This window comes from Mauremys mutica, chromosome 10 (assembly GCF_020497125.1).
Source record: "Mauremys mutica isolate MM-2020 ecotype Southern chromosome 10, ASM2049712v1, whole genome shotgun sequence".
NCBI lineage: Eukaryota > Metazoa > Chordata > Testudines > Geoemydidae > Mauremys > Mauremys mutica.
Window position 1 is genome coordinate 50,946,813 of NC_059081.1, and position 22,849 is coordinate 50,969,661.

The 22,849-nt window shown below is 45.1% G+C and overlaps 1 protein-coding gene across 3 annotated transcripts in view; it reads right to left on the reverse strand.

The window, feature by feature from the left end:
- The window catches only part of NEMP2 (nuclear envelope integral membrane protein 2), a 29,450-nt gene extending 7,455 nt beyond the window's left edge, over positions 1 to 21,995 (reverse strand). The window contains exons 1-8 of one of the 3 annotated variants that reach the window (XM_044978422.1): positions 21,531 to 21,995; positions 9,462 to 9,577; positions 7,785 to 8,013; positions 7,524 to 7,596; positions 6,347 to 6,440; positions 5,189 to 5,303; positions 3,317 to 3,542; positions 688 to 864 (exon numbers count right to left, since the gene is read on the reverse strand). In XM_044978422.1, the coding sequence (XP_044834357.1) occupies positions 688 to 864; positions 3,317 to 3,542; positions 5,189 to 5,303; positions 6,347 to 6,440; positions 7,524 to 7,596; positions 7,785 to 8,013; positions 9,462 to 9,577; positions 21,531 to 21,618 (1,118 nt within the window). In that variant the 5' untranslated portion in view covers positions 21,619 to 21,995. Of the gene's footprint in view, positions 1 to 687; positions 865 to 3,316; positions 3,543 to 5,188; positions 5,304 to 6,346; positions 6,441 to 7,523; positions 7,597 to 7,784; positions 8,014 to 9,461; positions 9,578 to 18,864; positions 18,979 to 21,530 lie in introns of those variants that run through there. The other 2 variants (XM_044978420.1, XM_044978421.1) reach the window with 2 other exon arrangements.
- Positions 21,996 to 22,849: the final 854 nt, after the last annotated feature.

The following is a 22,849-nucleotide window of genomic DNA, read 5'->3' on the forward strand; positions in this document are numbered from 1 at the left end:
AAGCTGCCTTATGTTGACCTGTGTCATGTAGACCAGTGCTCAGCCTATGGAAAAAGATGCATTGGCTGTCACTCCAATGGGTTTATGTTTGGTAATGCAGAACCTTATGATTATAGGGCCAGATCCTGCCAGCATTTGGGGTGAGATCCTCACTCCTACCCTCCCCCTTTACACCATGTACAAGACTAGGAAGCAGTGTAAAAGGATCCTAACAGCTCCATACCCAGCCAGGGGATGATTCCCACCAAAGCAGGCACTGTGGGGACAGCCATCTGGTTGCTTTCTGAGGACCCCTTTGCAAGCCCCAATGTAGGAGGCATACCAGGAGCAGGAATGGGAGGATCCTATTGGGGACAGGGCTGCAGGCATCACTGCAGAGATTCTGGGCTGCCATAACTTAGAGAGGCTCCCAGGTCTGTCTAAATTAGCTGATAGGACCCTGCAGCCCCAGAGCAGCCCAGGACCAGAAGGGCACAGAGGTCCCTTCAAGCCACCTTAGCCCTTTAAGTTGCAAGATCTGTGCCCTGGGACACCAACAGGACTATTCACGTGAACAAAGTTACATGTTCGATTGAGTGTTGGCAGGATCAGGCCTATAAATTATGCTGCTTTAAGGAGTATTTGGCTCTTCTATGTAACAGTGCCTATAAAATACATTCAATTTTAAGAGATGAGAGTCTTTCTTACTTTTTAGGAGACTGCAGTTTGGACACAGCTAACCAGGATGAGAAATCTGGACTCCTGCAGAATGAGCGTAGCTCCTCCAAGGCTTTCACAGTCTCTGTTTCCCCCTGCTCCCTGTATTCCTCTTCAGTAAGAAGCTGAAAGACTAGGTTTTTTGATTTAAAAAAATTCTTGATTTTTCTGAAAACAAAAAGAAACACAATTCATATTTCCAAATCTATCGCACATGGAATTCACATATGTTACAAATACATTGCTCCCCACATCGCTATGACCTTTTCTTTCTTTCTGGTATCTACTATTAAGGGAACAGCATAAGATCATCTTGCCTTTGCATGAGGGAGAGGCAAATAGCTACTTTAAAAGTCCAACATAATGAGCCTGATTTTCATTCCCAAGGTCCATGTATATTTGCCTGCCTCATTTGGGTCGGATCCAAAGTCACTGAAGTCAATGCAAAGTCCCACTGACTTTCAAAAGGTCCTTTATATACACAGAGAACCCTGATGGAAACTAATAAATGGATGCTTATCTAGCCATTTGCAGGTGCAACAGGGATTTGCACATGCAAAATAGGCACACAGGGACGATGGGGCTGAAAATCAGGCCCGTGTGCACTTGGAACTTTGCAGATGAACAGTGCTCTTAAAATCTTTTGCAAATTGTTCATATTGTTTACTTGTGCCTTAAAATTACACCGCTGAGTAGTATGAGACAAAAATATTTATAATCAGATGTAGCTGTTATGATTCTGCATAGTAATTTATAATATATTTAGATATCACTTAGTGTGCTGTGTTCTGTTCCCTTCTATTGACTGCTTTCAATTTTTGTTGTTGTGGTAACTTTGGAGTTAAGACGAGCTAGGGCTGGATGCCCATAAACAGAGTTTAAACTCTATATAAATGCACCTGCACTAGCCAGCTGTGTTTGATTTACTCCCTCTCCCCTCGAGACAATGGAAAATGGATTGAGGCTCTTGTTTGTCATTGTTTGTGTGGTAAGGGTCAAATCCTGATGCCACTGAAGTCAGTGACAAAGCTCCCAGTGGGCTCAATGGGACCAGGTTCTAGAGCTTACTAGGAGATCAGATTATCAGCAGTATGTACAGATGCCTACTAAACTGAATTATGCAGTTTGCTTCCTCTGTGATCATTTTTATCAAACTGTCAAGGTTTGTTCTGGAGAATTAAGTAACAAACAAATAAATGTAAAATGTACTGTTTGTAAAACCCATCAAAAACTTCCTTTCTGAAAGAGATTTTTCGTATTATATTGTATGTGCTACCACTCTCTTGGCTCTGCAGGAGCAGCCAAAACAAAAACTGAAATCATGCCAGGGGTCAGCACAGAAACAAAGACACTTTGATATATCAGAGTATGTACTTTTGGTAAGGTATATTCTGGCTACATTCAGCACTGGCTTAAATTGGTGCTTTTCCCATTGACTTCAGAGGGAGCTGAGCACCACTTTCAGATAAATGTTCTTACATGATGCTGTTTAAAGCAGGTTGTTCTTTTCAGCTGGGGTAGAAAAATCCGTGTTTGTCAAATGACAAGTTGTGCGAAAACCCTCAAAACCCACCACTTATCCAAGCTTCTAGGGGAAAGCAAAGAAATATTAAAATGGTTTTTAAAAACCAAGTGGTGGTAAAGCATAGAAAATATAAGTAATAATTTTTAAAGTTGCTGTAGTTTGTTGTAAAAACAGCTTCAGCCTTTGACTTCCCGTAGGCTCCTTAGTTCAGTGTAACAGGTTGGGACTGCCTTTAGAATCATCATTTGTGTGTTACTGTTGACATGATAAAACATATTTTAAATTCACAGGACAATAGCAAACAGAAGCTTGTTCCCATGTGGCTACACAGCATATACAGGAAAGCCAAAAACACGATTTAAAAGTGTTCCAAACTACGGTCTCCATCCTGGAAGCAGCTCCATATGGGTGGACCCCAGCTCCAGCACACAGCCCCACTTCTATAGAGTGGGTTCCATGCAGGTCCAGGTTTCTGCCACTATTGAGCTCAGTGTAGTGTTGGGGCCTGGTAAGAGTAAATAAGGATGTCGGGGGTGAAAACCTGGGTCTATTGAAGTCACTAGCAAACTCCCATTGACTTAAATAGGGGTAGGAGTTCACCCCTGAACTCTACCCTTGACAGTGATGACCAATTAACCTACAGTTTTATCAGAGTATCTTAATGTCAATATCTCATGTCATCTTGTGGTAAGTGTTTTGTCCCATAGGATTCTGCAGGTAATTCTTGTTAAAAATCAAAGTCCTGTCAGACCTATTAAAACATGATGTTGTCACAGCAGTCTAACCAATCAATCGAATGAAAAGCCATCAGTTACCAGATGCTGCAGAAAAGCTGTTCAATGTGTATTTATGAAGGTTACAGTTACAGTTCTCTATACAGCAAGATCCATGCTTAAAACTCCTGCATTGAGAATTATTAAATTTTTATGCATTGGGGTTTCGAGCCTTGTCTCTAATGTAAGTATTCATTAGGTAAGAATATGTACTAGGATTAGTAACTGACAGATAATTGTCATTTTATGTGGGTTTTATTATTAACCTTTTAATATTACCTTATAATACAGTGACTTATATGTTCAGAAAATGGATACCAACCTGCCCACAAAAGAGACCATGCCAAGGGGATAGCACAGGCCTTTTGAACAGAGGATGATAGCTATTACTGCATATGCAACCTGTGGGATGGTGACACCAAAATAAATCAAGACAAAGGCTATTAATTGTAATGTCCACGTCAAGAGGGTTATGCTTCGCTCACTGGTAAGTGGTCCATGTTTGTAACAAACCACAAAGCTGATAAATCCAACAGTCAGAAAATACCCTGTGAAAGCAGAAAAAAATGCCATATATAGAATGATACAAAGGATTAACTTTAATGGTAGACTGACAGCTTAAAACTGCCACAAAGCAAATCTCACTGTTACTCCTCATGCTGTCTACTATGTACTTTGGGAACATGAAGGGCCTGATATTTAAAATACATATGCAAAAAAATGCATGCAGTGGCACACTGGACTTAAGTATGTAATTATGATGACTGCATACACAAACTGCATGTGCAGATGGCAAGTTAAAGGCATAACTGGCTATCTATGTGCCAAAATATCCTGTGTGTTTGTTTATTTAGATTTAAATCATAACTTACAATGCTTATCCAAGGCAGTAGGCGGCATTCTAAAACATCATTAGCAATACAATTACATGTCAGAATTTAATGGTCATTAAAATGATCAGTTTAATTCACCTGTATGTGTAATTGCCGGAATGGTGTGCAACTGCATTGTTGAAAGGTCCTAATTATACCTCAATACTTGTGTAAACATATGCATGGATTAGGCTCCATACTAACAATAAGTCAGTATTTATTTTCAAATAAAATGTTGTAAATGAAGCTAATAGGCTTGCAAATACAGTATGTGTATCAAATTAATTTCACTTATGCTAAAAGCACATGGTCAACCCATGCTTCCCCTCCTAATTGGTGAAGAGTGAATGCTTGAAAGGTCTGGAGCTTCAGTTTGGATATGCATCCAAAGGAGTCCATGCTTATTCAACACTGTACTTTTTTGTTTCAGCCAAGCTGGCAATTCTGCAAGAACAATTTTTCTCACTGTACTTTTCTCTGTGTGCTTCAGGGGTGCCACCAAAGCAAAGGTGAGTGAACATAAAAAAAAATTGAAAACGATATCGTATTCAACTGAGTTGAAAGCAGTTAGTGAATATTAACAGGCACAGAGCATAAGGGGCTGGCATAGTGGCCTAAGAGCAGTGCTCTGTACTGCTAGAGCAAGTGGGGAGAACCAAGTTACAAGCTTGTATCCCAATCTCTCTCTCCCCCAGGCCAGCAGGGGGCATGAGAATTCCTTATGACTTCTATATTAGGAAATGCTTTAAGAATAAGGGCACCCTAGCTGCATCTCCCAGTGCCAGAGATGTGTGCTGTGCTCAGGGAACATAGCACTGTTTCCACCATTACCACTGTCTGATGGGTGTAACTCCAGGGAGGATGGCTTTAGCTGATAATAGAGGCTGCACAGTTGTTTTGACCAAGGAAGATGCTGAGGAAATGTGCTGAAGCAATAGGTTCCCCAGCCCCCTTGGCAACTCCCCCTTTCCAGGCAGCACAACCCCCACTCCAAACTCCAGACAGAGAGGAGATTGTAGCTGTCTTCTCCCACAACCACCTCCCTCTTTGCTTCCATAGTGGGTGTGAAATGGAAATGATTGGAAACATAAGATGGGCAAAACGTTCCCTCTTCTTCATGCCTCTACAAACCAACATCAAACTCCCTATTTAAGGATCTAATGAGAATAAATGCTCGTTTGAATGAATTAGGAGCCTTCACAATCCTCCCACACCTCACATTCATGAGAGAAAAATATTAATCAGACGCAATTCTTACAAACTGTTCGTTCTGACCTCTTAACAAAAACCTGTCCGCTGTACATTTCTGCTCATTCTCTTACCCAGTAAGTAGTTTCTATATTCAGACCACAGCCACTTCATTTCCCCTTGCAAACAGTAAATAAAGTAGAGAGAGGACATCCAGCAGCCACTCATTAAAATCCCAAAGGTGCTGTGCTGGGAGTAAAAGAAAATAGTTAGTGAACCAGCTAGCTTGTGGTTTATTATTTATATGATGGTAGCATCCACAGGTCCCAATCAGGATTGGGACACAGTGGGCTAGGGATTTCACACACATACGCTCTATCTGTACTGAAGAGCTTATGAGCTGATTCACTTGTTAACCCTGCTATATCATGCTCTGAAGTCTCAAGATAAGTGAGGTGAAGAGGAGCCACTGCATGGGATTTTTGTCCAAACTTCTTGAAGCTGTATCATGTCTCGGTATTACAATAATAATAATTAATACTTAACTCTGACATGTTTTATAGAGACCAAGGCATTTGGAGGGAGGGTGGCATAAGATTCAGCCCTGCCTTCGTGAGACAATTTTGCTACTGGATATGAAAAATAAAGTCAAGGTTACAACTGCCACAAAACTTATGGTTTCATTTTGACTGATTTGTTGACTCACGACATAAGCAAATTGAGCTGAGAGACTAAAATCACACCCCTGTAATTATGGTTTCAGAATAAATGCTCGTCATTGTACATCAGCAAACGTAACTGTTGATTTCAGACTTTGGAGGGCAGTCTATCTAGGGCCTGATTCTAATCTTAGGTCTGGTCTACACTACGGGGGGGGGGGGGGGATTCGAAATAAGGTATGTGACTTCAGCTACGCGAATAGCGTAGCTGAAGTCGAACTACCTTAGTTCGACTGACTTACCCGTCCAGACGTGGCGGGATCGAACTCCGCGGCTCCAAGGTCGACTCCGCCACCGCCGTTCGCGGTGGTGGAGTTCCGGAGTCGACCGGAGCGCGTGGGGAGTTCGAACTATTGCGTCTTGATTAGACGCGATAGTTTGTACTCCGAGAAGTCGAACTCACCGCGTCGACCAGCGTGGTAAGTATGGACCTACCCTTAGGTACATTGGTTTTACACTGAAGTAAACCCCCATCAATGTCAATGGAGTTACTCTGTCATAAAACCAATGAGAGATCAGAATCTGGCTCCAGACTTGCTATTTGCTATTTTGTTTTCCACATGGTACACCTACCTTTGGAATAAATCTTTTAAGTGTCAACAGGAGAAAGACTAGCGTAGCAAGAACACCCAATGCCACTCCAGCAGAGTAATAGAACATAGCACTCCTGTTAGGGAACAGCAAGGTGGGGGACACTGTAAAAACCTTTTACTGAGTTTCAACTGGTTTGGAAGTACCAAAAAGTGTAATGCTGCACTTAATCACACAGATTGTCAGCTCTGGCTTCATCTGCTTTGCACTGCGGAGGCAGAACGAGGCAGCCAGAAAACTCCCATAAAGAGGCAGCTGAGAATTCCCTGACAGAGGAATCTTTGGGTGTCACAGATGGCTGTATGTTGCCTATTCATCCCCAACCCCTGTGTTAGGGTGGCAAGAGGTCTGTGGGAGGATGGGGGGCAGTGCATGGCATTCCCTGAATGGTGCCCAGATGACCTTGTGGGATGGGGGCAGCTGGCAGAACTTAGAGCGTCTCTTAAGTTACACAAGAGTCACATTAGGTCCCAGCCAGCTCCTCTGCTGGGCTGAGTGTGAACTCAAGGGAGCTGAGGATCCAGTACTCTTTAAAAAACAAACAGCATTAGATTACTAGAGTTGAGAGAATTAAAAATCATCTCATTGCCTTTTCCTTATTTCAGCTTTTATTTACTTTTCCATATCTAAAAATCTCAACAGTGAAAACATCTCAGTTCCACTTTTGTTTATCATGTTTCTAGGGTGAGGTGGAGGCGGGGAGCAGCAGAGACAGTGAGGCCCAGATGACCTCATTTGACACACACTGCCTCCCTAAATTTCACACTCTGGGGGTGGGAAATCTGCAACCTCCCTTTATGCAGCACCCCCCAGGGTTCATTGGGAGGGAGGTGATGGCTCTGCTTACTCTTTGCTCACTTGCTCATAGGGAGAATCCCAGGTGCAGTCCTTGTACACCCACGAGTGCTAGGAGCCATGATCTGGGAAGCCCTAAGACAGCCACACAAGTGACAAATCTTTACATTACATCTCTCCTCTTCATGGCTACGTTATTATGATAGTTTACATACATTTTTCTTATTTCATTTTTTAAAAAACAAACAGTTGCTTGGGATCATTGAGCTATACAAATAAATAGAGAAGACAATGAATGAATAGGAACACACCAAGAATGCAATGACTCTGGAAAGAATACCAAGATAAAGGGGCTAATACTTACCTACTCAAGGCGTTTGCAAAATGGAACAGTAAAACACCAGCTACGAACAAAAGGATGAGTTTCCTATCCACCACTGAAAATCCAAAAAACAGCATTTTAGGCTAATTCATCTGGGTGATTTTAATTGTACAAATATTATCAGACAAGTCTCAGCTGTTCCATTATGGTAACTTACAACTCAGAATGCACTATTCAGGCAATAATGTTGGCAATATTATCCAGCCCATTCATTGGATGAATGGAAAGCATCACTCTACTTACTGTTTCGTTGTACACTCACGGTGTAGGGTACTTTCTTGTAGGGTTGGACTGTGAAACACACATTCTCTCCATATTGGTTTATGTTTATGACAGTTTCTTTAGATGCCTCTGATCGCCAAATGATTTGAACAACACACTTGAAAAATGCAAAAATAGTTTCTGAATTATGACAATTGCTTTCAGCTGAGATAGGCACAAACTTGAACATTTCTGTGCTGTTAATTTTCACCTGTAAACAGAGCAAAACAAAACATACATAGTAGGAACTCGGATCGATAGTATCTTTCAAAAACACTCAATATTTGAACATAACATAGGGAGAAATAACAGAGCAGAAGCCTAAGGAATAATAATCCCACTGCAGTCTCTTAAATCAGGTATCTAGTCCTACTGTACTTAATGATTCATATACAGCCTCACTGAAGTCAGGGGTCCCCATGTGGGTGCATGGATCCATTTGAAGAACCAGATCCTAACGTTACAATTCCATCATGGGCACTGTGATGCTACACATGTTTGACACACTACTAACATTGACTGCTCGCATTTTCTTTGGCAGATGCCCAGGCTCACTTTTCTCATAGGCTATGAACCCACTGTTCCTGAATCTTCTTGTGGTTAAGGATGCTAATGGCACATTAGATGTTAAGGGAGAACAAAAATGGAAATTGTCAGAAAGCAGAAGAAAGTGCGACGAAAACTGGAATAAAAAATCCAGCCCTCTTCTCTTCAAGAAGAACTAAGCTATAACACTGATCTTCTCTACCTTCTGAACAGGAAAACTCCTCCTGATGCTTAAATTGTGAACTAATGAGCCCGGGCATCTGAAATAATGGATGCTCAACGACAAGGAGAAACATTATCTCATCTAATAAGAGAGGCTTCTTTATTGAAATGCAAAGAAGAGAGTGATCTGCTGGGGAAAATCTTAGCTGCTCACTTTTAAGCATTTACGTCAAGAAACTTTCCCAGTTGCTGGATGTGATCACTGCCTAAAGTCTGCCACCGCTCATAAAAATGACCATACACATTGTATCTGCCTGGAGAAAAAGGTTCTGGGCAGGGATGAAGAGGAATCTCCAGTTCCTTACACTTGCAAGCCCATTCCTCCAGCAGAGGTGAAGTGAAACTGTTTCTTTCCCCACCCAGGAAGTCAACTCCTCAGAAGAAGAGCCAAGGAGAAGATCCTGAACTTGCTCTTTAGCACAGGGGTTAAAGAGGTGCTCTAAGCTTCTGGTACTTTCAGTAGTAGTTGAGACTTAGTACTCTGCAGCCCAAGGCAAATATCTTACAAGGTGCACCCTTGCCACTCCTGTCAGTATTGGAAATATGCATCTGATATTATGTAGCCTTGTTCTTGTTTTTGCTGTCAAAAAGTCATCATATAACATCCAATACACACAACACAGCTGAGTTGACATTTCTCTGCCTCTCAGCAAAGAAATAAAGCCCCCCATCCATGCAACAAATAAGAGACATCAAACTACTAAGTCAGCCACACTAGAAGTGAGAGCAGCATGCCACTAAAAGATGCTTCTTTTAGGCTCTGTCTATGCAACCCTCAGACTGATTTCATACTGAGATGCACCTGATATCTTATATCTTGATCAAATTGGTTGCTGGGAAAACATGTAACATATTAAAAATCTGAAGCAAGCTCCAAACACAGAATATTACCTGAAGAGCTGACCAAATATATTTTAAGTTCATTGTTCCATTTTGCATATAACAGTAACAATCTGCATCTGGTTTTTGGATGACGTCCGTTTCCTTCAAATGGCTACAGTTTTTATCTAAAGAAAGAAAAACACTAAATGAAGTGCATTTCAAAGTGTGGGCACATGTTCACTTCCTCCATTCATGCTTTTGTTGTATTGTAGTTTGATATTCCAGGGGACATAAGCAATTTGCAGAAAGTCTGACACAAAAAACCTGCTACAGGTTAATATTTTTAGAAGCTCTGAAATGACTTAGGAGCCCAATTTGATAATTCAGACATGGCCTGGGCACTTAGAAACTTAAGTCCCAATGATTTTCAATGGAATTTAGGTGCCTACATCACTTTGGCACTTTGGAACATTCTGTCTCTAGCCTGTTTTGGCTTTTTACTACATTTAGAAAAAAAATGGCTTTTGTGCTAGTATTTTGATAGCATTGGGATAAGGCCCATGGGCCAAATTCACTATTGGCATAAGTAGGTGTAACTCCAGTGCTTAAACCAATGGTGAATTTGACTGTAGAAGTCTAACGAGGAAAACAGGCTTTTAATGTTAAAATAGTCATTTACCACACAATATTGCTGCTGATTGAAGAAGTTTTAACATCATAACCTATTTGAAGCAGAGAAATAGTGTAATTTTGTTATTTTTAAGGAGTATATTAAAATATGTAATCAAATTATTTCTCCTTCATGTTCTGAACGTTAACATAATTTTCAGTGATAACACCTTGTGGTGAGGGTAATTAGCTGTCTCTAGCAGTCCTAATGGCATTGGCAACTTGTCTAATCAATCATTTCCATTGTCTTGCTTCATGGAAATTTTAGAGACTCCCTACTGCTTTCAAGATTAGATACATACCTCACAGTATAAATATCCCTAACTGATTTGTGGGGCGAATTTTCAAGAGCATACATGCAAACCTGCGCGCGCACACACAAAAACTGCCCTATAGTGTATCACCTCAAGATTTCAGGAACATAATTAAAGAGCAGAATAAAAAAACATAATATAGCTGTTAACTCAGGGAAGAATTTGGTCCACTGAAGAGAAAACTAGGTATGAATGTAACAACTATCTGAATAATACAGGACAGAATGTTGTCAGACACTGAGGATAGCAAAAGGAGCTCCTGTGCAGACTACACTTGCAAAGCTAAAGCGGCAGCGCTTTAACATGGTTTGTGTGGTCGCGGTGCAGCGCTGGGAGAGAGCTCTCCAAGAGCTCTAAAAAAAAACCATCTCAAGGAGAGGCATAGCTCCCAGCGCCGGGGCACTGTTTACACTGGTGCTTTACAACGCTGAAACTAGCTGTGCTCAGGTGGGTGTTTTTTCACACCCCTGAGCAAAAAAGTTGCAGCACTGTAAATTGCCAGTGTAGACAAGCCCTTTAGTCAACTCAAAGAAATGCTATTTGTAGGTAAAATTGATCTTTCTAGATGAGAAAGTTGCACCAGTTTAATTTGTGTTTTAAACTGATTTAGTTAAACTGATGCAAATCCCTGTCTGGACACACTTATCTCAGTTTAATAAGCCACTCTGAAACTTAACTAAGGGTATGTCTACACTACCCGCCGGATCGGCGGATAGTGATCGATCTATTGGGGATCAATTTTATCGCTTCTAGTGTGGACGCGATAAAATCGATCCCCGATCACTCTGCCATCAACTCCGGAACTCCACCATGGCGAGAGGCAGAGTTGATGGGGGAGCGGCAGCGGTCGACTCGCCACTGTCCTCAAGGCCAGGTAAATCGACCTAAGATACGCCAACTTCAGCTACGCTATTCACGTAGTTGAAGTTGCGTATCTTAGGTCGACTCCCCCCCAGTGTAGACCTAGCCTAAGTCTGCCCACCCAAGGGTTTGCACTGGTTTAACTAAATTGGTTTAAATCCACACTTTAGGTTAAACTGGTGAAACTTTCTCCTGCAGAAAAGCCCTTTGACTAGTTAACTCTCACCCACATTGAAGCCAACAAAAGCTGGAAACTCTCAGGCCAGGACTGAATATGGTCCATGGATTGACTGGCAATCCCAATCCTTGAGTACAGCAGTTTAGCGCCTCACTCATGAAGCTATCAACACCAACAGCTTGAGATGGAGATGAAGGACTACTCCTTCAGAACAGAAGAACAGCCATACTGGGTCAGACCAAAGATCTATCTAGCCCAGTATCCTGTCTTCTGACAGGGGCCAATGCCAGGTGCCCCAGAGGGAATGAACAGAACAGGTAATGATCAAGTGATCCAACAGAGGCTGGGGACTCTGTCCCTGCCCACCCTGGCTAATTGCTGTTGATGGACCTATCCTCCATGAACTCTGGCAAGGAGTTCCACAGGTTGACTGTGTGTTGTGTAAAAAATACTTCCTTTTGTTTTAAACCTGCTACCTATTTATTTCATTTGGTGACCCCTAGTTCTTGTGTTATGAGGAGTGAATAACACTTCCTTATTTACTTTTTCTACGTCAGTGATGATTTTATAGACCTGTATCATGTCCACCCTTGGTTGTCTCTTTTCCAAGCTGAAAAGTCCCCATCTTATTAATCTCTCCTCATATGGAAACTGTTCCATACCCCTAATCCGTTTTGTTGCCCTTTTCTGAACCTTTTCTAATTCCAATAGATCTTTTTTGAGATGGAGTGACCACATCTGCACACAGTATTCAAGATGTGGGCATACCATGGATTTATATAGAGGCAATATATTTTCTGTCTTATCATCTATCCCTGTCTTAATTATTCCCAACATTCTGTCTTTCTAATGAATTGCTTCTTAACTCCAATAGATTAGCATCTGAAGTTGCAATGGACAAAAGATTTGGGAGCCCATGGAGGGGTTAAGTTAGGTGCCTTTCACCTGGAGCCCTATGAACAGAGACAGGGTGTTTTCTCTGAGTCCACAGGGAAAGAGTGTTTGCCCGGAGCCCATGGAGGAGTATAGTTAGGTGCCTTTCGCCTGGAGCCCTACAAACTGGGTAAAGGTGGATGCCCCTAGAATGTGTAAGTAACAAAGAATGTTGTGCTGGTAACAATTAGGCCAACCAGTAATTTACAGAAAGTTTTCAGCAAAGGAGCACTCTTTGATACACACCTGGGATGGCTCCTGCTTTATTGTGAATCGGGCCAGCCCCTGTGTTTATCAGGTAGAAATCCTGAATGGAAAAAATGGGAAACCCTGGAAGAAATGGTTTCATTCCTCACAGCTCAAAGAGTGGAAGAGAAAACCACCTGACCCACAAGGAATAGTATAACTGTTTTCTCCATCGTGCCAGCCACCCTTCTTGGCCAGCAAGAAGGAACGGCTTGGGGCTGTTGGAAAATATGTATTGGGTGGGCTTGTCAGTGCCTACCCTGATGTCGAGGCAGGAAAAGGCCAGAGAAGTCCTCGACTTATTATTGCCACCCTCACGTAGGTTACTGCTTCATGTTCACCCTGCAATACTGGTCCCAGACTCTCCCACTATATATGGGGGGAGTGTGGGAGTTTGTTCTCTCTTCTCTGCCCCCTCACAGGTCCCAAACACGAGCCATGACATCCCACTGTTCAACTAGCACTCTGCTGTTCATAAGTGTCTGGAGTCTGATGCTGCCCAGGCTCTATGCTGAACCTGTGATCCCTCTGAGCCCCTGGAGGTGCTTGCCAGCTGGAGCCCAGGAAGTAAAATTGCTGTGCCACATACATGGATTCTATGGGAATGGAAGCAACCCCCTGGCCCTGCAGCGTCTCTACCAGTTCTACGCTGCTGGCAACTCCTCGGGTTGCCCCTGGGAAAGTGTTGCCAATTGCATGCAGAGTGCCCTGGGGAAGTGAAACTAAGACCACCCCACACTCTGTCTCATTCTTCTGTAAGCCATTGTGGTCTCGAAAGGGACGAACACCATCAAATGCAACCAGTAACCGCCTCCTAGGTGGCGGAAGGTGCAGGATAGTCATGGTTTCCTCTGCTGCTTGGGGAGTAACCATGCTCCTACATGTCATCATTGTCGTCGGAATCCAGACACCTCCATTACTCAGAGATGAACTGCAGCTGTCTCTGATCAAGCCAGAAGGCAAGAATATCACACAGTTCCTCGTAAATGGGGAACTACTGAACTGGCCTTTAGCTGGACCTGACTTGATTCAACAAGGTCCCCCAGACTGGGTAGTTCCATTAAAGAGCACACATTGACAAGCTCATGCCAACAATTTGAGCACGTTGACATTTCGGAGGGATTCCATGAGCCCAAATTGTACAGAATGGAATTGGGCCAACAACAAAAAACAGTTTTAAATTTTGACCCTCTAATCACAAACCTTGCTCCCCTCTGACGTTTAAGAGCCCCAATTTCAGGGCCCCGTGTGTTAAAATTGGATCAAGAACATTTGGTTCCTCAACCTCAGACTTCTCTGAAGGAGGTTCAAATCCACTTAAAACGCATGAATATCTCTCACATAGCACCTGTATGCGCTCCCTTGACTGGAACTAGCCTTAAGGGTTGGGATGAATGTGGCAAGGGGCTGACCATGTAAATAGAGTAAAAAGGGAATTAAGGGATTGGATTGCACCTGTAGGAACAGGAATTTCTTTAGTTGATGCCGCAAACTAAAAGTTCTGACTAATAAACTATCATATGCCACTGAAAATATAGAAAAGATGGGAACCCCATTAATAGCATCTTTGAAACAGTTAAGTGAGGAAGAGCAGTTAATAAGTAAGGTATTTCCTGGGTGGAAAAGACTCATGAAAAAAATGAAGAGTTAATAATGTCTGGTGTAGAGTCCCTCCAAAATAATGTCTCATTGACCTCAGCGTGTGAGCAAGCTCAGGCTCTCACCCAGAGCATAATCATGGGAATGATTCGGTAAGCCATAGCAGGACAAATTCCCATGGAGGCAATCAACTTGATTCAGCCCCATGTAACCGAGGAAGAATTAGTCCTCCGGCCCTGGTGGAGACTATTAATGCCTCATACAATCAGCACCAGCAAAGCTTGCAGTTATTCTTAGAATAATCCACCCAGTAGTCCCACTGGGATTACAGATTATTGATAACTCACTAATGTACTCCAGAGATCCTAACAATTGGGCCTAGCAGAAAGATAATGTCTGGAACACAGTAAATGTAAAGGGGTGTAGGAGAAAAGAAGGTTTGGGCTATATCTGTGAAGACCAAGCATTGCAGGAACATGATGAATGCTTCTTCCCACAACCTGGGAATAGGTCTCACTTTTCCTTCAATGTTATCCAGGAAGAGGGGTCTGTTATTATCTTTGTTGGTAAAGCATGTGTGTGTGTGTAAGAACAAAATGTAATATTGTATTGATTAATGGACATTGGATTCAACCCATGGTGCCTTACATTTATCGCTGATTCTGTAATGTAACCACTATTGTTAATTGTGATATTAAGTTTACTGTGCCTATATGGACTGTACAACATTTGAAAGCCTATCCTGAGCTTTACAAGGAGGTTTCCCCCATTTCACTGGGAATGGGTCTCACTGCCATTGACTATTAACTCATTCCTCCTTACAAACTGAGCTGCAGAAGCTCTGAACTTTGGAGGAGAATGGCAAACTCGAGATTCAATACCACAACCAGGAGATCTCTAGGCTAGCAGCTACAGTTAAAAACATTAGGCCATCACTTCTGGTGGGACACTTTGCTTGGGTGGAGCCCCAGTGCAACAGGTTTTTTAAATATCATGCTTCACCCTATTGTGGTGATAATCAGTTTCCACATTATACTAGAAATTGGCCTGGTTCTACTCGTTTGCTGGATTCAGTGACTGATGCAGCGGCTGCAATGGATTGAAGATCACATTACAGAGAAAGGATGTGATGGGGATACTCGCTCATTGCAAGTACCCCATCAACTGGGGGACTTTTTACCTAGCAGCTCTGTGTTCTTGGGGAACCAGGGCACAGTACCCAGCCTGTCTGACTCACGGAAGACTATCCAGCCTCTGCTAGAACTAAATCTGCATCAGAAGAAAGACTTACAAAAAGCAACGAAAAGGCAGTGGGAGACACACCTAAACTCTTGGGATAAGGAAGACAATTAAGGAAACTCCCTTAGCCTCATTTGTGTCGCAGATGGGACAAGGAGGCATCTCCATTAGCATACAGAATGGAGAACAGAGATTCCAAGGTAAGAACCGCATGGAACTCTGGGACCAGGAAAGCAGGGGAGCACTGCATGATGGGGGAATCTCTGCTCCAGAAGTTAATAAACCCACGCCTGCACCCACCCAGCTCAGCAGTTACCAGACCAATGCTAGTAATAAATCCTTTACTGGTATCCAAAATTGTGAAGCTCCCTACTTGCATTGTGAGCTACCTCCAAGGAGCACTACCCAACGCCAGGAATGATCAGCTCCATGTCTAGCATGAACAAATCTAGTGTTCTCCCTTGAACCATTGTTCTTTCTCTACAAACCCCCCCATCCATGCTCAAGTAAGTGTTCTGATGCCCGGATCCAAAATCTGCATCAGTTCCGTTGGGACTTCATCTTCTCCTGACTGATCATGCTGAGGGCTCTGCCTGTCTCCAGCACTCCAGACCCTCAGCTACCCCCACCACCTGGGACCCCTGATCGATTCAAGCTTCATGGAATGGTGAGAACCCAGCTCTTTCTCGCTCTCTCTGTGTAGCCTTCTGACCCTGACTTGTGTGATCAGTTATAGTTTTCTAAACCTGACTTTTATAATGAAGCTTAAGTTAGATTTAATATTATAACTGTTTTGTTTGTTTGGTTCCCCTATGGTTATTACCTGACAATAAATGACTTTCAGGATTAAACTGGTTGCTTCTCCCTCCCCCCCCCGCCCCTTGGGTGTGTTTTGGTTTCCTCATTCGCTCTGCAGCAATGCTCCTCATACCTAAGCTAAAAGATTCCTGTGGGGTTTGCTCATCAAGTAGATTACTACCGGAACAACTGTAATGTGGAAGTGGAGATGAAGACATGCTGAACCTGGGACATATAAGGGTGGCAGCTTGCTCGACCCAGTCTGCTGAATCCGGGGGCATATGAGGGGGACAGACTGAATGTGCTGCTTGACCTAGCCTGCTCAGGCGTGCTCTATTCCGGTGCGGTGCCCAAGGCATTTGAGGGTGACAGCTTGGAAGTGCTGCTCGACCCAGCCTACTGAGTCCAGGGACATGCAAGGAGTGCTGATTAACCCAGTCCTCTCAGACATGCTCTGTTAATGTGTGTGTGTGTGTTTATCTATCTAATTCTGGGGCTGGAAGAACCCAGCCCTGAGGAACCTAGGTCCTGCAGGGTAGCTCCATATGCAATATGCATGTTCTCTCTGAAGAAAACCACCCGACTCAAGCCATCCTCCACTTCAAGTATGCCCTCAACTCCATGAGAGTGACATCTGGGGCAACTATAAACCAAATGAGTTCCAAGAGGAAGATCCCTTTGAGCAAGTGACTTCACCATCAGGAGAAACAAGACTTAACCTAAGGTAAGGAAGGGAAGGCAACTGTCTAAATGTGAGAGATTACGAGCTGTGGAGAGAATCAGGATCAACTGTAGAATCCTAAAACAGAACCAAGGGCAGAGACCTTCAGTGCAAGAAATAAGGAAACAAGCAGGTAAAATGCCTCTTGAACTATGCATCAGTGCTGCAACTGGAATCTCAATAGTCCCTCTGATTTTCATTGTCCTCTCTGATGAAAGATACACTCTGCCTCAGCTATCATGAACCAGACTACAGGGAGAACAGAAGGGACACCATCACCTTTAAAATCACACTTCTGCATGAACTGGCTTTATCTACTATTACAAGAAAGACCTTGGTTTATTGCAACTGAAAAAAGATGAGGGGGCAAATATTTTTCTTTATTTTTTCCAGGGTGTTTACTTTGTGCATTTGACAACACTTTATTTGTAGGAATATTCATGGTTTTCCCTGTTCAATCAGTTAATAGTCAGCTGCCCCTTTGTTTTTAAGTGGGTCTCTCACATAGCAACAAGGGAGAGAAAATATTGTTAAATAAAGGAAAGTGTGATTGTAAAATCACAAAAATAGACATGGAATTCTGGGACAGGTATGGTACCTGCAACTGTTTTAACTTTTTATTTAATTGGCTAGATTTCAAGTAGACAGTTTCCCTTGAAATCCTGTCTCAGGAACAGTGGGCTCTTTGATTCATTCACTACAGGTTCCAAAAAGCTCCAGTGTCTTGTGTGTAGCAAACTGAGTATTCAGAAAGGAGGAGCTAGCAATGAGTCAAGTATTTATTGGATATATTCATATATATTTAGTGCCATGGGAATATTTCTATGGTCTTTAAGGAAGTACTGCATTTTCCTGATTCTTTAAATGCTGCCACTATCAGCACCCATTTTATGGGAGCTGTTGTATGAACAGTGGCAGTCTACCATGCAGCTCACCTAGGCAGAATCAACTAGATTCACAGATTCTGAGGCCAGAATGCAGCACTGTGATCATCTAATCTGACCTCCTGTACAACACAAGCCAGAGAACTTCCCCAAAATAATTCCTAGAGCAGATCTTATAGTAAAACACCCAATCTTGATTTAAAAATTGTCAGTGATGGAAAATCCATCACAACCCTTGGGAAATTGTTCCAATGGTTAAGTACTTTCATTGTCAAAAATGTACGCCTTATTTTCCATTTGAATTTTTCTAACTTCACCTACCAGTCATTGGCTCGTGTTATACTTTTCTGTGCTAGACTGAAGAGCCCATTCTTAAATATTTTCCCCACATGTAGCTTATACCACATTACTATCATCTCCTGAAGTTCTGTGGGACTAGGAAATCCTCAAGAGTCACAGCAAAGATGGTTGAGTAGGTAGGCTGTATATTGAACTTCTTGGCTGGGGTTGGAGGGTTAAGACAAATAGATGTAGCCATTTCAGGTTGTGAATGGGATGATACCTATTGTTCTAATTCAGAAATAAACATAATAGAAAAATATTGATTCTAAGAGATTTGTAGGGCATAGGCCTCTGGATCTTTCTACAGGGCAATGCTATTTTAGGTAGAAGTGGAAATTTTAGAAACTCTAGGAGATTCCCCTCGGCCAATACTGACTGGAGGCAATCTGCTTCCACTACCTTTGAACCTCTAGAAGCCTGCCTTCTCTCTGAAAAATGCCTGATTTGGGATGCAGTCTGGATCTTCTGAAGGGATGGAACTGGTTATCCCAGAGCTGGTCTACACTGCCAAGTTTTTTTGCCAAAAGACAGTTTTTGGCGATGAAACAGCAGAAGTGTACAGAGTCCAAAGCCACTTTTTGTAACAAAACGCCTTAGTTGCAGCGCTTTAATAAAACCACCTCAATGATAGTGATAAGGCTTTTTGCGCAAAGATTTTATCGCCAAAGTGCCAGTATAAACACCTTGCCTGCTTTTATCGCTGTCATTGGCCTTTAGAGGTGTCCCACAATGCCTGAAGTGACCACTCTTCTCATTGTTTTGAACTCAGTAGCCCTGCAGGCATGCGCCCCTCCACTTTCAAAACTCCATTCTGACAACCAGTGTGCTGTGCTGCTCTGCTCTGGGGAAACAAAGAGCAAATCATTAACTGGGGTTGCCAACCCTCCTGGTTTGGCCGGGAGTCTCCCAGAATCAGGCTCAATCTCCCAGACACTACTGAAGCGAATCTAGGAGATTTTAGGCCGCTAAAAGTTCAGCAGCGCAGCAGGGCTAAGGCAGGCTCCCGGCATGTCTTGCAGCAGCTCATAGGCAGAGGTGTGGCTAGGGTGCCTCCACGCGCTGCCCCTCCCTCAAGCGCCAACTCCACAGCTCCCATTGGCCGGGAATGGGGAACCGTGGCCAATGGAAGCTGTGAGGGTGGTGCCTGATGAGCCACCTGGCCACCCCTAAGCCCAGGAGCTGCTGTCGGACATGCTGCTGCTTGAGGGAGCTACCTGAGGTAAGTGCCGCCCAGCCAGAGCCTGCACCCCAAACCCCTTCCCATGCCCCAACCCTCTCCCGCAGCCTAACTCCCTCCCGGAGCCTGCACCCCAACCCACCGCCCCAGGCTCAGCCCAGAGCCCCCAGCTTAGCCCAGAGCCTCCACTCCCACCCAAACTCCCTCCCAGAGCCCACACCCCCTCCTGCACCCCAGCCCCAGCCCCATCCCACACCCAACCTCCCTCCTGGAGCCTGCACCCCTCGCCCCCTCCACACCCCAAACCCCTGCCCTAGGCTCAGTCCAGAGCCCCCTCCCACATTCCAAACCCTTTGGCCTCCACCACCCCCAGCCTAGAGCCTGCACCCACCCTCTGTCCCAGCCTAGTGAAAGTGAGGGTGCAGGAGAGCGAGAGACAGAGGGAGAGGAGTGGGGCTGGGGACTCAGAGGTGTGAGGCAAGGTCATGGCCTTGGAGAAGGTGCAAGGAAAGGGGCAGGGCAAGGGCGTTTGGGTTTGTGCGATTAGACAGTTGGCAACCCTACCATTAATGCAGAATGCTCCTGCAGTCTCCCACATTGAACACAAGAGCCAGCCAGGCAGGAGAGAGAGAGACTCTGTGCTGTGCAGAGCCAGGGAGGGAGGCAGGGGCTGATGTCGGGGTTTCCCCCTCCCCCTGCCTCAGGACTGGTTGCTTCCCGTGGCTTACTGAACTTATGAGATAATATGCCAACACTCACTCTCCCCCAGCACACAGTCTGTCTCCCCTCCACACACACATATCCACCCTGTCACACATAATGGCTGGAAATCTATTCGGCTGCCCATGGAACAATGAGACTGAGAAACCTGCATCAGGGGATGCTGTACCTATCCCATGAGGCATTGCAAACCCTTCCATGAGCACCCTGTGGCCAGTTGTACAGAGGGATAGCTATCGATAGTGCACTGTTGAAAGAACTGCTAGTGTGAATGTGCTCCAGCGACACAAAGAGCATAGTGTGGACATGCAACAGCGGTTTAAGTAAAGTGCTTTAATAAAAGTGGCATAACTTTTGGTGAAAAAACTTGGCAGTGTAGACATAGCCCCAGTCACTACCTCTGGCAGAGTTACCTTGATTGGAATAATTATAGTAAGGCTATTTCCTACCTGGTCAATAGAAGAAGAAAAACAGCAAATATTAGAGTTGGGTCTTTTATAAAGCTAGCAGAAGGATAGCACCTCCCTAGACACTGGGCTGGAACTTTTATTTTCTACTAGTTCTATTAGAACTTTAACTTTGGATCCCCCAGATGGGTCCCTCCATCACAAGTAAAGGCAATGAGCATACAGCCACAATTTCACATCTTATGCATATTGTAAACCAAAAGGTTCTGTGACAATGGCAATATTCCTTGCTAAAAGTCTGAATAAAACTTGGGTCACTTTGTATCAATAGGTGGGAGAGATCAAGAACAGACAAGTGGAAAGTCTGCAGAAGTTAGAAGGCAGAAAATTCTCCTGGTGGCCTTTAATGAGTCAAAAGCCAGGACTCCTGCCCAGTCCAGTCAGTCTTTTTACAGTTGCACTGGTTGGTCAAAACTGTAACTGGTTCAATGGTGAAAATGGAAATAAGCTGGCCAGGGTGCATCTAAGGGCAGATAAAAAGCGTGATGCTCCAAGAGCTAAGAGTGGAGAGGAAACTCCATTATTACATTTTACTTACCGAACTGCCTATTTTTCTTTTCGACAACGTGTGTCTTTTTACCTTTGAAGAATGACTGTACTAACACTGTGACTCACCGAGCGTGCCGAGCGTTTCGTTTCACAAAACCTTTGAGCCGGGCGGGAGGGGGGGGGGCACAAACCTGCTTCACGTGGATTTTTATACAGAAACTAAGTTTCTCTCACGGCTTTTGTTCCGGGGCACGTCCCAGCCACCTCTGCGGAATCTCAGACGGACCCCGCGTATGCCCGGTACCCCCGCTGTCCTGCCCAAGAAATAACGTGAAGCGGCCAAAGGGCCAGCTCCGCTGGGCTGCTCCCGGGTTCGCGCTCCCTGGAGAGGCGCCGCCGGCGAGAGCCGGGGGCTTTGCGGAAGCCCCGTCGGCCCAGCGGCGGCTCCGCGGGGATGGCTGAAGAACCCCCCTCCCACGGGGCGGCCGCCCCAGGCGTTACCTGCTCCCGCCGCCGCCCCGCTCGCCCTGGCCGCCTTGGCCAGCGAGAGGAGGAAGAGGAGCCGCAGCGGGGAGCCCGCGGGCTGCATCGGCCCCGCCGCCGTTTGAAGGGGCGCGTCGGAAGGTGGAGCCGGCAGCCGAGACGCCACGAGCCCGGGCCGATGGATGGGCCGGCGCCGCGGGGCCCGACTCTCCGCCTGGCTGCGAATGGCGGCAGCGGGAGGCCGGGCCGAGGCGATCGGCTGGCTGGGTCTGGAAGGGGCGGCCCCGCCTCTGAGGCGGGGAGGGGCGGGCGCCCGGCTGGGGAAGCCCGGGCGGGGCGGGGTCTGCAGCCGCGGGAGCTGTGCGGCTGCTCGGGCTCCCCGTCCCCTGGCAGCTGCCTCGGCCGCAGATCGCGCTCCCGCTGTTCCTCGGCGGGGACGGACCCAGTGTCCCCGGGGAGCCTCGGAGTCTGAGGGGAGGTCTCTGCAGCTGCTGTGGATGGGAAACGTTGAAACCTTTGCGCCTCACCTGAGTGGCCCAGACGGTGTTTGGGGTCCCGCCAGAGCAGGCGCAGACTGGGGCTGGGGTGAGAGTGTGGCCGCGCTGAATTCTCCCCTGCTGTTCACCCAGGTTTTGGTCACATCCGAACCGGAAGATAGGGCCCTGATGGCTTTGGCTCTGGCTGGGGTTTCCATTTTTGGTTGGATGTATTCCTGGAGGTTTCCTTACATGATAGTCTTTAATTAAAAAATAATCTTTAATTCCTGGAGACTCCGGGGCAATTCTGAAGGGCTGACAACCCTAGATCTGCCCTGGAAGCACATTCCAATACCCTGGAGTTGGAAGGGTTTGAATTTGATGTTCTGGGTTTGGTCTATCTCTGCTTTGTTCAACAGAACATCTGTATGTGTCTGCTGAATTTCCTTTTTTGCTCCAGTCCACAGCTTCCTATTTATTTCAGGATCTACTTCAAAAATTCCTTCCTTATGCTTAAAATCATCTAACAAGTTGCTCCTGCCTTTCTCAAACCTGGGCTACACTCAAAAATTAGATGGACCTAGTTACATTGCACAGGCTGTAAAAGATCTTGTGACCTGTGTGCCATCAGGGCCATCCCTAGAGATTGTGGTGCCCTATGCAGCCCCCCTGCAGAGGGGGGGGCTGGCCCTGGGCCTCTGGGGGGGGGCACCCCAGGCCTCTGCGGTGGGAGTCTGTGCCCAAGGGCTTTGGGAGGCAGGAGCAGCCAGTTCAGGGAGGCAGCAGGAGTTGGGCCCACCCCCACACTAATGGGGTGGTGGGAAGTGGAGCAACCCAGCCCCAACCTGCTCTGCTCCCCCT